Raw genomic sequence first — 14,263 nt, 5'->3', positions numbered from 1 at the left:
CTTGAAAATTTTTATTGTGTTTTATTTCAAAAATAGAAAATTTGTCTCTAAATTGTTGTGGAGTAGAAATATAAAGTAGCAGAAAATGGAATTACTCAAGTAAAGTTCTTAAATAAATGTATTTAGTTACTTCCTGTTACTCTACTGTATAGAAGTAAAGTATATCGCTACTTAAGTTGTTTACACCTTAAAATTACTTTCAAGCATCATGTTGGGACTAAATATTACAGTTAAAAGACAACAACAACAGATTCTTTTGGATTTTTTTAATTGATTTTTATTTGAAAAACAGAGTTAGTCTCATCTTTCTGCGCTTTGACTTGAACAGACGGGTGTTTATTGTTGTTCAGGTGAACAGGGAACCGCGTCGGTCACCGGCTGACATCTTTCCACCACCGCCGTGATCTCGCCAACGTTCACGCCGTCATAGGTTCCGGTGATGTAGGTCCAGTGGGTGTCCCCGTTGTAGTTTGTCCGGCTCAGCCTGCCCGTGAACGGAATGTCGGCCTTCATCTTCCGGCCGTCCATCCTCACCGCACACGAGTGGTTCGGCGGCACCACCAGCTCCACCGACACCGAGTGGCTGATGGACTCCACCATGGTGGTTCCCTCCGAGAAGGTCACCTTCTGCTCCTTGGTGAAGTCCACGTTGCCCGGGCCAAGGATGGGAACTTTGGCCGACATGGTGGACACGGAGCCGTTGCGGGTCTCCCTGCCAATGTCCCAGGTCTTCTCTGTCCGGGTGGTCTTCTCCAGCATCACCGTCTTCACCACGTCCCGACACTCCAGGTTGGTGACCTTGGCGATCTTCAGGGCCTCCGGCGGCTGGTGGAACAGCTCCATCTGGTCGATGGCGTACTCCACATGGGAGATGTGCTGGCTGTAGCTGTCCCGGTTGATGGCCAGGACCTGGTAGCTCTTGTACCAGTACTCATCACCCTCCCAGGGCAGGAAGAAGGCCTCGTGTTGGGTCACCACCTTGCCGAGTCCGTACTTGTTCTTGCCCACGTAGATGTCCCTGTCGGGGCAGGTTTTGATGGAGTACTGAGGGACGGAGCCGTACGAATCTTCAACCCACTGCAGGAACTCAAAGCGGTCGACGTTGACCAGAACCTCGAACTTGGAGGAGGCGTACTCGTTGTCGGCGTAGGGATACTGGCAGAAGTTCCCCTTGCTGGGGGTGTAGAAACCGGCCTCACAGTTGACTTTGCAGACGTAGTCGTTGCGTTCGGTGTAGCCATTAAAGATGGCGACGGCGCCGTTGGGGAGGGAACCGTCCCAGGTCACCCACTTTAGGTTGACATACTCGTCGAACATGGGGAAGGAGTGGGAGGTAATGTCCTGTTCTGGGGTCTCCACAACTTTACGAGGGTTGGTGACTTCCCTGGACGGGACGACGTCTTCCAGCACAGGGTTGAGCCACGGTTCTGTCCGACAAAACAGAAAGATACCGACTGTAGGTTTGGTTCAAAACGTTTTAACAATCATGAAACTTCTGAGCCCCAAACCAACCAGTGGATTTAAACAGCAAATTATCTTCAAAAAACTGTCCAAATGACACAATTTATCAGCCAGAAAATGTAAAAAAAATTGCTAATTTTTATTCAGTATTTAATGTCCTACAAAACAGAAAGATACCAACAGCAGTTTGGGGTTTAGCCTGTTGTGAGACATTTAGGAAGAATGTAATTTCAGTAATCTTTGAACTCCTATCAGTAGACTTCAAAAACATGTAATCTTTTTATAAACTGCCAAAATGACACTTTATCAGCCATGAACTGTAAAAATCTAATTATTCTTGAGCTAATCATATGTGATATATGGTTCTTTTGGGAAATGTAACTAAATTAAAGCTAAAACATGATTTATTTTGTTAAAATCTCTTTATTCTACATATCTTAAAATTTTGCCCAGAATAAATCATTTACATGAAGCAGATCTTGTTAAAAAAAAAAAAAAAAAAAAAAAACCCAAACAAACTAAATATTCTGCGCTGGTCGGTGCAACTAAGAAACCATGACACAGTTGGGTGTGAGGTGACAGAAATTCAAAAACTTCTTGGATTAACTGCAGGCAGTGTTTCCACAGTTACAAACAAGACACAATAAAGCAAAAACATGAAAAAATGACAAAAACAAGACAAGAGGTGACCAAGACAAGACAAAAAGTGACACACAAAAAAGACAAAAAACAACAAATAAAAGACAAAAATGAGACAAAAATGGCAAAACAAGACACAAAATGACAAAAATAAGACATAAAACGACCAAAACAGCACAAAAAATGACAAAAACGAGGCACAAAATCACAAAAACAAGACAAAAATAAGAAAAAAGTGACCTGAACAAGACAAAAAACTAACAAAAATGAGAAAAATCAACAAAGACAAGACACAAAATGACAAAAACGAGATAAAATGACCAAAACAAGACAAAAAATTACGGAAAGGAGACAAGAAACAACAAAAACAAGACATAAAATTTTAAAAAATGAGACAAAAAAAGACAAAAATGAGACACAAAATGACAAAAAATCACCAAAAAATGAAAAAACAAGACAAAAAATGAAGAGACAAAAAAATTACAAAAGCAAGACAAAAAATGAAGAAAACAAGCCACAGAATGACGAAACGAGACAAAAAAATGACAAAAAAATGAGAAAAACAAAAAACTACCAAAACAAGACACAAAATGTGAGTATTTATTTAGCATTTAGTATTTAGTAATTTCATCTTAAAAAATCTGTCAGATAAATGTAGTGGAGGTGAAATTGTAATATTTCCCTCTGAAATGTCGTTGACTTGAACCATAAGACGACATAAAATGGAAATACTTAACTAAAAGTATCTCAGAATTATATTTAAGTTCATTAATGACCAAATACCACATAAAACAGTAAATATTTTGCGAGATCGGGTTTAATATTTTGTAAAATCAGGATTAAACACTGACTTGCAGGCTGCTGCTGTGGACATATTGTTCATAATTTCAGTTGTTGGTGATTTTAAAGAGCAGAAAATGCTTCTCTAAGTTGGTTATCAGCATATTTCTGCAGTAAATGGACGGTATGATGCTGAGACTCACTGCTGGGCTTCTCCTGGTCGTCCTGCAGCCGGTAGAGCAGCGAGTCGGACTGCAGCGTCGGGCTGCACAGCTGCAGCAGCAGCAGGACGACAGCAACACAACGCCTCATCTGAAAACAGAAAAACAACAACACAGGGAGGGATTAGAGCTTCTGGTTGGAGAGAGGCTTAGTGTTTCTCACCGGGAAAACAGTCAAACTAGTACAAAAAACCCACAAAATGGCAACAAAGAGAATAAAAAAAAAATGCAAAATAAACATAAATAGATACAAAACAGCTACAAAAACATCAAAAATAGATGCAAACCAATGAAAAAGACACACAAAATGAATAGAAATAGACATATAGTACCTGCAAAGTCACATAAAAGCCCAGAAAGAGAAAAGAGGAAAGAGGAAAAGAGGAAAATGATGCAAAACGAGCCTTAACAGATGCAAAACAGCTGCAAAGTCACACAAAAAAAGACAAACATGAAATCACATGAAAAGACCATAAATAAATGTAAAACAATTAAAAAGATGCAAAATGAATACAAATAATCATCTTCTTCTTAAATATATTGATCAATCTGGAGATTTTATTATATTTTTAATATAGACATTTATATAGAAATCATTAAAATGCACATATAAGAGTTTATTTTTCTGCACTTGAATTATTTGCATCTGTAGATTTAAAATATTTCTCATAATTTAAAAGCTGTTTACTCAAAATGATTTTTCTTCTCAATCAATTAGCCACAAATCTCCAGTTTTCTTCCTATTTATGTGTATTTTGATGTTTTTTTTACAGATAATTTGTACGTATTTTAGTGATTATTAATTTATTATTTTCACAGTTTTGTTCCAAAACACACACAGTTAAATAATAATAATAATGACTTAAATACTACAGAAAACAACGTCTTAGTGTAAAATAATCAGCTGTTCCCTTGAGAAATGATTCCTGGACGTGTTTTTGGTTAAAAAATATCACAAATAACTCGTTTTAACTGGAATATTTCAGATATGTTTATTAATTTCACCCCCAGAGATTAAAATGAGATTAAAAAAAACGAGTCAGAATCAGTAAAAATGAGTGGTTTTTTTTTACCTCGACGGGTTCCTTCTGCTGTGCCGCTGCCTGCAGGACGGTCGGCTTTAAAAGCTTCCTCTTCTCTTATTATTGCCCCCAATAAAAGACAAACTCACCTGTTCAGGTGTTCAAGGAGAGCAGGAAGTGAGAGACGCATGAAGGTTAGAGTTTAACTCCAGGTCAGGGGTTATTCATCAGTAAAACTTGAAAAAATAACAGGATTCATGCAATAGAACGACACAAAAAAGAGGCAAAAACAGCAGACACTTCATTAAAAATCAGAAAAAAATGGAAGAAAATAACACAAAAAATGAAAAATTCCACATATGGATCAACATTTTATTACGTTTTTACTATATTTTTGTCTTTGTTATATTTTTTTAAAATTTTTAATTATATTTTTATTATATGTATATTAGTTGTGACTATATTCTTATTATATTTTTGTTACATTTTTGTTGCATTTTTATTACATTTTTATTTTATATTTGTTTATATTTTATTATATTTTGTTATATTGTTATTATGCTTTTTATGCTTTTGTGTATAATATAACCAAAAAATAATAAAATATTACTTTATTATATTTTTTATGAAGTTTTTATTTTTGTTTAATTTTTGTTACACTTTTATTATATTTTGTTATATTTTTTCCATTTTTAAAATTATATTTCTATTGTTTTTTGTGACATTTTTTATTATATTTTTATTATGTTTTTGCTATATTTTCATTATATTTTTGTTATATTTTTGTTATATTTGTCTTATTTTTATTATATTTTTTCATATTTTTTATTATATTATTAAGAAATATTATTATTACTGTCTAGGTTTGAAGTTATTGCTGTTTTTAAATTATTATCTTGTTTTTCACTGTGAAGCCCTTTGGTCACACTTTGGGCTGCTGTAAAAGATTACATAAATAAACTTTGATTGTTTGATTGATTGATTGATTGTGGCTTAATTATGTTATCTTTTTATATCTTTGGATTCCTGAAGGCTTTGACACAGATGATTTAAATGTGTCATGAAGTCATATTTATTTAATAAAACCTCTTTAATCACCTGCAGCTCTAGTTCTCTGCTCCAGTTTTCACCTGAGATTGTTTCAGTAAATTCTCTCCTTTTATTATATGTATATTTTAAAACTTTTATCACATCACAGACATAAATATTCATTTAAACATTAAAAAAAAATATAAAAATATTTTTTTTAAAAATGCATACTTTTCTAGGAATATTTATAAAATTACAATATTTTTAAACTATTTTTTAAACCAGTTTTTGTATTTTAAGTCATTAACTATTGTACTTCCATAGATATTTGTTGTTATGTCAGAGAAAAATTACATATAAACATAGAAATAAATAATAATTTACATGCTGGCCGTATTAAAATATTAAACAAAACTGTAACTTTAAAAAAAATTCCACATAAAATTACAGTAATTGTACAAAAAAGTAAGATTTATCGGTTTTCAATATACATTATTTTCTTTCAAATAATAGTAAATTTCAGTTAAAAAATCAGTTAAGTTACTGTTATAATGTAGAATTTTTCAGTCTTAAATATGCCATTTTCTCTTTGCAATAAAGGTAAATATTTTTAAAATCTGTAAAATATATGTTTTTTAAAAATGTGCAATTTTTCATTCTTTAATATGAATTTTTTCTTTCAAAAATAGTAAATATCTGCAAAAATACATAAAATAATTGTTCAAAATGTGCAAAATTTCAATTTTAAATGTAACAATTTTTCTTTCAAATAATTGCAAAATCTGTAAAAAACAAACAAACAAACAAACAAACAAACAACAGTTTTTACAAAACTGTAAAATATTTTTTAAAATGTGCAATTTTCAATCTTAAATATATATATTTTTTCCTTCAAAGAATAGCAAATATCTTCAAAATAATTGTTTAAATTAAGCAATTTTCCAATCTTAAATATGCAAGTTTTTCTTTCAAAAAATAGTAATTGTAATAAGAAAAAAATCTGTAAGATATTTGTTAAAAATAAGCAATTTTTCAAGCCTAAATATGCATATTTAAATTTCTAAAACTAATAAATATCTGTTAAAAAAAATCTGCAAAATAATTGTTAAAAATGTGCAAAAAAACCCTTTAACTATAGCTATTTTTCTTTCAAATAATCAAAAAAATTGTTTAAAAAAATCTGTAAAATAATTGTTAAAAATGTCAAATTTTTCATCAATTTTAAATATATATATTTTGTGGTTTTCAAATAATAGTAAATATCTGCAAAATAAATATGCAATTTTTTATTGGAAAAAATAGCAAATATCTGTTTAAAAAAATGTTTTGTTGTGTTTTTTTTCCAAATTAAATATCTGGAAAAAAAATCAGTAAAATTAATAGCCTTCATATTTTGCCTGGCAGACAGATTTTCACAGTTTTTATACAGATTTTTATTTCTATATATTTTTTAAACAGTGTAGAATATCTTCTGCTTACAACTGCATGAGATTGTCAACACATTTATCTTTCTTGAAAACCTTGTCAGAACTTGCATGAACATTATTTCAGTCAATAAATATTATTAAAGTATTTGTTGAACATCAAATTAATGTTTCTTTCTTTCCAACCGTGTCAGAACTTGCAGCTAACGTTAGATAACTTCGAGAACTCGACCCCTGCAGGTCGTTGACCTCCAGGCAGCCTCGGCCTCGGAGGTCCAACACGGTGAAGCTTCCGTCCTTGAACCTCCGAAGAAAACGCTGCTGATGAAAGACTCGCATCGACCACTGAATTCACCCCTTAATGAGCCCGTTAAAAGGCCTTCATGAATACATTTCAAGTCCGAGGGCGGCCAAAGTGCTGCGACGCCGATGACTCTGATGATACTGTACGTCCAGATAAGCCGGTCCAGGGAGCAGCTTGATTAGATCTGCTGGATCAAGACGAGGCTTCGTTGCGTAACGTCGCCGGCTGCCAAGATTAAACCGGAGCAGGAGCCGCTCTACACGGACGTTGCTCCGTCCTATCGCTGGAAATCGCTGATGTCGCGGCCATCTGTCCTTGAGACAGAAAGTTATTATCGATGCATTTATGTAGGTCTGAATGAGGACTCTGTGAGGCGGAGGGCATTTACATCCAAACCGCTCCGTCACCACCGTCAGCTGCCTCCCAGGAGGTTCATTCAGACGGACCAACAGCTGATGGGGTTTTTCTGGTTTATTTTCACACAAGAGAAGCTGAAACAAAGCAGGTTTCTGTGTGATTCCACTGGTGGAATCTGAATTTATCTGCAAAAACACTCAAACAAATGGAGACTCCTGCTGTTTGAGCTAAATGCTAACATTAGCAGGAATAATGTTCGCCAAGTTTATCATCTTAGGTCACTGTGTGATAGTATGTGTTTTTTCTGGGATACGTGCTTTCTATATATTTTCTTTAGCTCAAGAATGTTAAACAGAATGAAACCATATGTTGAAACGTTTACTTTAGCCATCATTCATCACAGGTTGACCTGTGGGTTAACCTAAAGGGACTAGGGACCTCCTGGCTCCCTCTTTCTCTCTTTCTTCTTCTCACGCAATGTATCCTAATGTATGCCAGATGTTGTAACCTATAAAGATCTAGTCATTGTAACTCTCTTCGTTCATTCACCGCATGATGCTTGAATCACGAGCTCGTCCGTATTAAATGTACTCTTAATTTGATCTACCTGTGTCATCTCTTCATTGATGAACATCCACCTTCAGATCAACATCATTTCACTGTGTTAGCATGCTAACGTTGCTATGTAGGTTTTTGCAGGTTTTTGGTTGTAAATCCAATGTTTTGGATCAAGAAGTCATCAGGATTCAAGATGAAAGACATAAAAGAGATGAAAAATGGACACGATAAATGCAAATTGACAGCAAAGAATCAAAAAAGACCAGAAAAAGATGCAAAATGGACACAAAAAGACAAAAACAACTGCGAAGACACAAATAGATCAGAGAGAGGTAGAAACTAGTATGAAAAATGAAGCAAAACAGACAGAAAAGGCTCACAAAAAGATAAAAACTAATAAAAAAGATGTAAAATGAACACAAGTAGACATGAAAGATAAGCAAGTTGATGAAAAGTAGGTGCAAAAAGGACACAAATAGTCATAAAAAACAACTACAATATTGCTAATATTAGCAGGAATAAGGTTTGCCTGGTTCACTATCCTGGGTTACTGCGCTAGCATGCTAACATTGCTATTTGGTGCAAATTAGATCTTTTTTTTTTAGGTTGTTGGTCATAAATCCAATATTTTGGATCACAAAATCATCAAGACTCAAGACGCAAGACACTAAAGAGGTGCTAAATGGAAACAAGCAGATGTAAAGACACTGAAATGCTTGAAAGCGATGCAAACCAATAAAAGAATGGATGCAAAACAAACACAAATAAATGCAAATTGACAGCAAAGACTCAAAAAAAGACCAGAAAAAGATGCAAACCAATAAAAAAGAAATTCAAAATGAACAGAAATAGACATAAAATGATTTCAAAGACACAAAAAGATCAGAGAGAGGCACAAACTAGTATGAAAAATAATGCAAAATAAACAGAAATATAAGAAAACAGACACGAAAGACTCACAAAAAGATGCAAACCTACAAAAAAACAAACACAAATTGACATTTTTGGTTATAAATCCAATGCTTTCAATCAAAAAATCATCAGGATTCAAAATGCAAGACATGAACGAGATGCTAAAAGGATACAAACAAACAAAACCTTATTTATTAGCAGGAATAAAGTTTGCAAAGTTTACCATCTTAGGTTACTGTGTTAGCATGCTACCAATGCTATGTAGGTGCAACTTTTGTCGTTTTGCCAGTTGTTTGGCTCAATGATGAAATAGAATGAAATATTTGAGGTAAAAAAGTAATTTTGATTCATTCTGCAAGAATGAAGAAGATGCAAAATGAAAACAAGTAAATGTATAGATGCTAAAAGGCCAGAGAAAGATTCAAGTTAAAAAAAGGGGATGCAAAATGGACACAAACAGATATTAAATGATTGCAAACACACAACACGGCAAAGACAGGAACAAACTAATATAAAAGAGATCCAAATTCTACACAAATAGATGTGAACGGACAGTAAAGACTCGCAAAAAGACACAAAAATGATGCAAAACTAACAGAAATAGATGTAAAACAACTGCAAAGACACAAAAAGACCAAGAAGAGACAAGAAATACATGAAAATTTGATATTTGTTGTTGTTTTGATACAAAATCATATTTAGTAAAATTATGTGTTTAAATTTTTTTAATTTTATGATTTTAAATAAGATTTGTAATTTTAAAAAAATTCTAAAAATTTCATTCAAATGTAGCTGAATTGTAGAAAAATGAGAAGGAACTGAATAGCCTACTTTGGCAAAGCACTTTTGTTATAATTGATGATTGATAAATGTTAAATTATTAGTAATAAACCAGCGTGGAAGTCAAAAAGAGAAGAAAAACGAAATGCAAACGTATTGTAAACATATATTTAACACATAAAACTTCTTTCAGACACCAAATTGTGACTTTATGACTTGTGTGTGTTATTTTGCTGCCATTCAAAGCACCTATAAATATTATTATTATTACTACAATATACTTCATTTTAAAGTGTTGACAGCAAAATCTGCAACTCTAAATCTTGAATAAAATATAGACAAATATTCAAATTTCCACTAAATTGTAGAAAAATGAGCAGAAACTGAAAACTGTACTTTGGTAATGTAGTTTAATTCGAACGGCTCCGATGATTGTGTTTGTTGTGATGCTAAATAACAAACGTAAATAGCAGAGACAGCAAATAAAAGCGACATTTGATTTTAATTTCAAATGCAAAACTTTTTCCCGACACCTAGTTGTGTTTTCATCCCATTTAAAACCTGTCGGGTTCATGGCTTTTGTGTCTCATTTATTATAAAAATTCATTATTGTTTGTAGCCGACAAAATCTGCAACTGTAATTTAAAATAATATAAAGAAAAATTGTTAACTTTTTCAGCTGTAATATGGGACTCAGTTGATGTATTTTAATTGTTTTATTGCTTGTGTTTGTTGTGCTGATGAATTATAACTAGCAGAATCCTGTGGAGGTAGAAAAGAGACTAGAAGACAGTAAAAGTGTCATTTTATTTTATTTTCAGTGGTATTAACAACATGTGAAGCTTTTTTCAGACACCAACCCACACTGATGATGTTTTCCATTTATTGTACATTTATTTACTTTCATGATCTCATCTTTTTGTGTATCGTCCATCAGTCTTTAGGGACAGGGCTGGGCGTCGGGCACCGGTTCACAGCGGTCCACCACGGCCCGGACTTCTCCGATCTGGACTCCGTCGTACGTCCCAGTGATGGAGGTCCACTGGGTCTCCCCGTTGCGGTAGGTCCGGCTGAGGCGGGCCGTGTAGGGGATGTCGGCCTTGATCTTGCGTCCCTCCATGCGGACCTTGCAGGAGTGGTTCGGCGGCACCTTGAGCTCCACGGACACCGAGTGGCCGAGCAACTCCACCACCGTGGTCCCCCTGGAGAACTGCAGCGTCTTCTCACCGCTCAGCTCGATGCCGCCGGAGCCGATGAGCGGGATCTTGGCCGTGATGCTGCCGGTGATGCCCAGCATGGTGGCCCGGCCGATGTTCCAGGTGGTCTCCACCTCCGTCTCCTTGGAGATGGTGACCGTCTTCACAATGGTTTGGCACTCGTTGTTGGTGACACCAGAGATGCGCATCGTCTCCGGAGGGTACTGGAAGATGGCGACCTCATCGATGGCGTACTTGACGTCGGTGATGTGCTGGTTGTAGGCGTCCCTGTTGATGGTCAGGACCTGGTAGCTCTTGTACCAGTACTCATCGCCTTCCCAGGGCAGGAAGAAGGCCTCAAACTGGGACACCACCTTACCGAGTCCGTACTTGTTCTTCCCTACATAGATGCCAACTCCCGGGCAGGTTCTGACCGAGTGTTGTGGTACAGAACCGTAAGAATCTTCCTTCCACTCCAGGAACTCAAAGTTGTCCTTGTTAGTGAGGATCTCGAACTCGGGGGCGTAGTACTCGCGGTCTCCGTAGGGGTATCGGCAGTACGGTCCGAGGCTGGGATTGTAGAAACCAGCCTCACACTTGTACTTGCAGACGTAGTCAGTGCGCTCGGTGTAGCCGTTGTAGATGGAGACGGCGCCGTTGGGCAGAGCTCCATCCCAGGTCAGCCACTCCAGGTTCACATTATCACCGAACAGGAAGGAGGAAGGAAGGTCCTGCTGCTGCTCCAGGTCGGCCGGAGTCAGAGGTCCAGACACCACCTCACCGGATGGCTCAGGAACCCGGCCCTCCAGCTCCGGGTTCAGGAGGGACACTAGAGAGGACGAAAGAACACAAAGCTTAAAAAATGAAACAGAATACACTTTTGGTTGGAGAAAAAACTTCCAGATCTTTAGTAGAAAGCAACTGGACTCCTCTTTTAGCTTCTTGAAGAATTTTCACCTTCATCCATCATGTTCACTTCATCTAACTCAATTTAGGAGGGTGTATTAATTTTAAAAAAATAGGCATTCTGACAATTTTATATCATGGATGATATTAATTTGGCTTATTTTCTGCTTTTTTTGAGGAATCATGTCATTATTCCTATAACCCCCAAAATGCACTGGTGGGTTTAAAGGTCATGTGGTCTTCAAAATATTCACCAAAACTTCACCATTTATCAGCACCAGAAACTGTAAAACCGTATTTTTAACTTTCAGGTGATTCTCAAACTACTAATCCATAATAAGTGCTTTCATTGGGGAAAAATAATTAGATCTAAGCTTAAAATCTTCATTACACACATCTCATTCAAAAAGTTTGCATTTCCTGATGAAACTATGAAGCCATTAGTGACTCTGTTGCAACTAAGAGTCAAATGATGAAAATTGTGAGCGTTTTTGTTGTGCTTAGGCAGTGTTTACTCAGAGAACACGAGTTTGGAAACAAAATATGAAAATATCCAGTGCATTTGGAGCCACCATTTTTTAAAGATGTTTGTAGCACCAGCGGGCACAAAATTTTGGACATACTTATTACATTGTTTTGGTTTTTGTAAAACCAATAATCAAATAAATTCAGCTTTTATTCTTTCTTTTTATGGCCAATGGTGTTCTAAGTTCTTTCTGCCTCTAGAAAATATGAAGGACCAGAAAAACTCCCAGAAACTGCTTGGAGTTTAACAGATTAGATATGTAAAATATGATATATACTTGAGAATCTCACCTTTCCTGTGCTGCGAGCTCTTCTTCACGATGTCCTGTAGACTGGCTGCAGAAAGAGCCAGCAGGGCCGACAGCAGCAACACCGACAGCTTCATCTGGAGGCCAAAACGCAAAACACTTCAAGCCCAACATGGTCGGAACACAGCTTCCTTTTAACAAACTATTACTGGATTATTCCACCTTTATTTACAATGCCCCAGATGCAATCAGTGTTTGGTAGTTGTAAGTATCATTTCAGTCTTTCAGCGTGTTACACATTATCAGCAATTATTATCCAAAGTACAACAAACCACCATCACTGCACGACACTTTTGACTTACAAGTACAACAATTATAGCAATATTTACAACCAAAAGCTCTAAAGGTTTTTGTGTTTATTCTGAATTTCCTCTAATACCTTTAATTCCATCAGCATTAATAACAATGCAGTTATTAAAGTAAATTTGCACTTGTGACACATTTGACTTTATTGTATGTTTTATCTTGACTGTTACACTACATCTTCTTAATCATTGTAATACTTCAACTGTACTTGTAATTTTAGTATTATAATTATGTATATCACGTCATAGTCTTAACTTTAATATCTAAATTAGTCAGGTGAATTGGTTAAAAATTGACTTGACTTTTCACTGTGGATATTAAGTAGTATATCTCAGAAATTATGAGATTTTTTTCTCTTGTGATTTCCACTTCAAATTTTACATTTTGTTATTTAGGCTTATGAGAAAATATTATTAGTTAATTTATGTATTAACACCCAATGACTAAGTAGCAGTAATATTGTGAAAACCGTAATTATTACTTGTTTTTAAAGATTACCAGTTAGTTTTAAAAAAATATATAATTCCTATTTGGCCATTTCAAATTTATGTAAAAGCACTAATTCAACTACTTATTATTAACTTTGATTTATTATTTACTTATAATTAGATGGTAAATATAATAATATATCTTTTAAAAATACAGGCAGAGGCACTGAAATAGTAGATTATCTCTTGAGATATCGGATGAAGCTACTTTTACGTTACACATATTCATGAATCAAATTTGAAAATATGATATAATTTGCATATTTTTTTAAAAAAGTGTGAATACATATTTTTGATTGCATTCCCTTGATGTCTGAGGCTGATTGAAGGTGAAAACAGACTGAACAGCACTCACCTTCCCGTCGCTCTCCGGTGAATCCACCTCCGCTAACCTCCAGGTTTATATAGCTGCTTTATGGCTCCATCATAAAACACACTGAGCACCTTCACTCAGTCTGACTTTGACCTACAAACACAAACTGGTGCAGTGAAAAGGGCAGATGGGTTTCTTTAGTGTGTTTTTGCAATTAGATGAACATTTCTAAAAAGTAAGCCTCAGTTTCCATCAAATTCAGTGCATGTTTGAATCTAAGAAGTAGTAAAGTATAAGTACATTCCTTTCAAATGACAATTTTGGGTTACACTTGGGTTTCCTGCGGTTTATGTTAAGTCCATCTTAGCATTAATGTCCAGTCGAAAATATTTGACAATAGTGTGGAATCGTCTGCATAGAACAGTAGACCACAAAAGCCAAGATTTAAATGGACATGTGTCAATAAGCCATTTTTAACTGCAGGAACTTGCAGTTTCAGGTTAGCCTGAACCTTAATGCATGTTCTGAACCACCAAAACCAACCCTGTAGAACCTATTTTAGAGACATGTTTAGGGTGGTAAATAATACCGACCTCAGGCTGCTGATTGGTTAAACTGGGATATGGGGTTCTTGGTGTCTTTTTCCAGTTAGAATGACATTTTAAATAATGTAACCATGGATTTCCAGCAAATTTAGTGCGTGTACTGGTCTTTTTTGGATCTTAGAAGTAGTA

The 14,263-nt window shown here is 35.3% G+C and overlaps 2 protein-coding genes across 2 annotated transcripts; both read right to left on the bottom strand.

The window, feature by feature from the left end:
* Positions 1–251: 251 nt before the first annotated feature.
* Positions 252–4,285, bottom strand: LOC111584981 (natterin-3-like). Its single transcript, XM_023294353.3, has 3 exons — positions 4,175–4,285; positions 3,084–3,192; positions 252–1,427 (listed from the first exon to the last, which is right to left on the bottom strand). Exons 2-3 carry the CDS (start codon positions 3,190–3,192, stop codon positions 337–339), a joined length of 1,200 nt encoding a protein of 399 aa, XP_023150121.1. The 5' UTR covers positions 4,175–4,285; the 3' UTR covers positions 252–336.
* Positions 4,286–10,282: 5,997 nt separating this feature from the next.
* LOC111584980 (natterin-3-like) lies at positions 10,283–13,697 on the bottom strand. The gene is made up of 3 exons (XM_035940999.2): positions 13,572–13,697; positions 12,406–12,499; positions 10,283–11,512 (listed from the first exon to the last, which is right to left on the bottom strand). Exons 2-3 carry the CDS (start codon positions 12,497–12,499, stop codon positions 10,428–10,430), a joined length of 1,179 nt encoding a protein of 392 aa, XP_035796892.1. The 5' UTR covers positions 13,572–13,697; the 3' UTR covers positions 10,283–10,427.
* Positions 13,698–14,263: the final 566 nt, after the last annotated feature.

This window comes from Amphiprion ocellaris, chromosome 6 (assembly GCF_022539595.1).
Source record: "Amphiprion ocellaris isolate individual 3 ecotype Okinawa chromosome 6, ASM2253959v1, whole genome shotgun sequence".
Taxonomy (NCBI): Eukaryota; Metazoa; Chordata; class Actinopteri; family Pomacentridae; genus Amphiprion; species Amphiprion ocellaris.
Note: the sequence above shows the minus strand (reverse complement) of the source record. Positions and strands in the feature narration are given on the sequence as shown.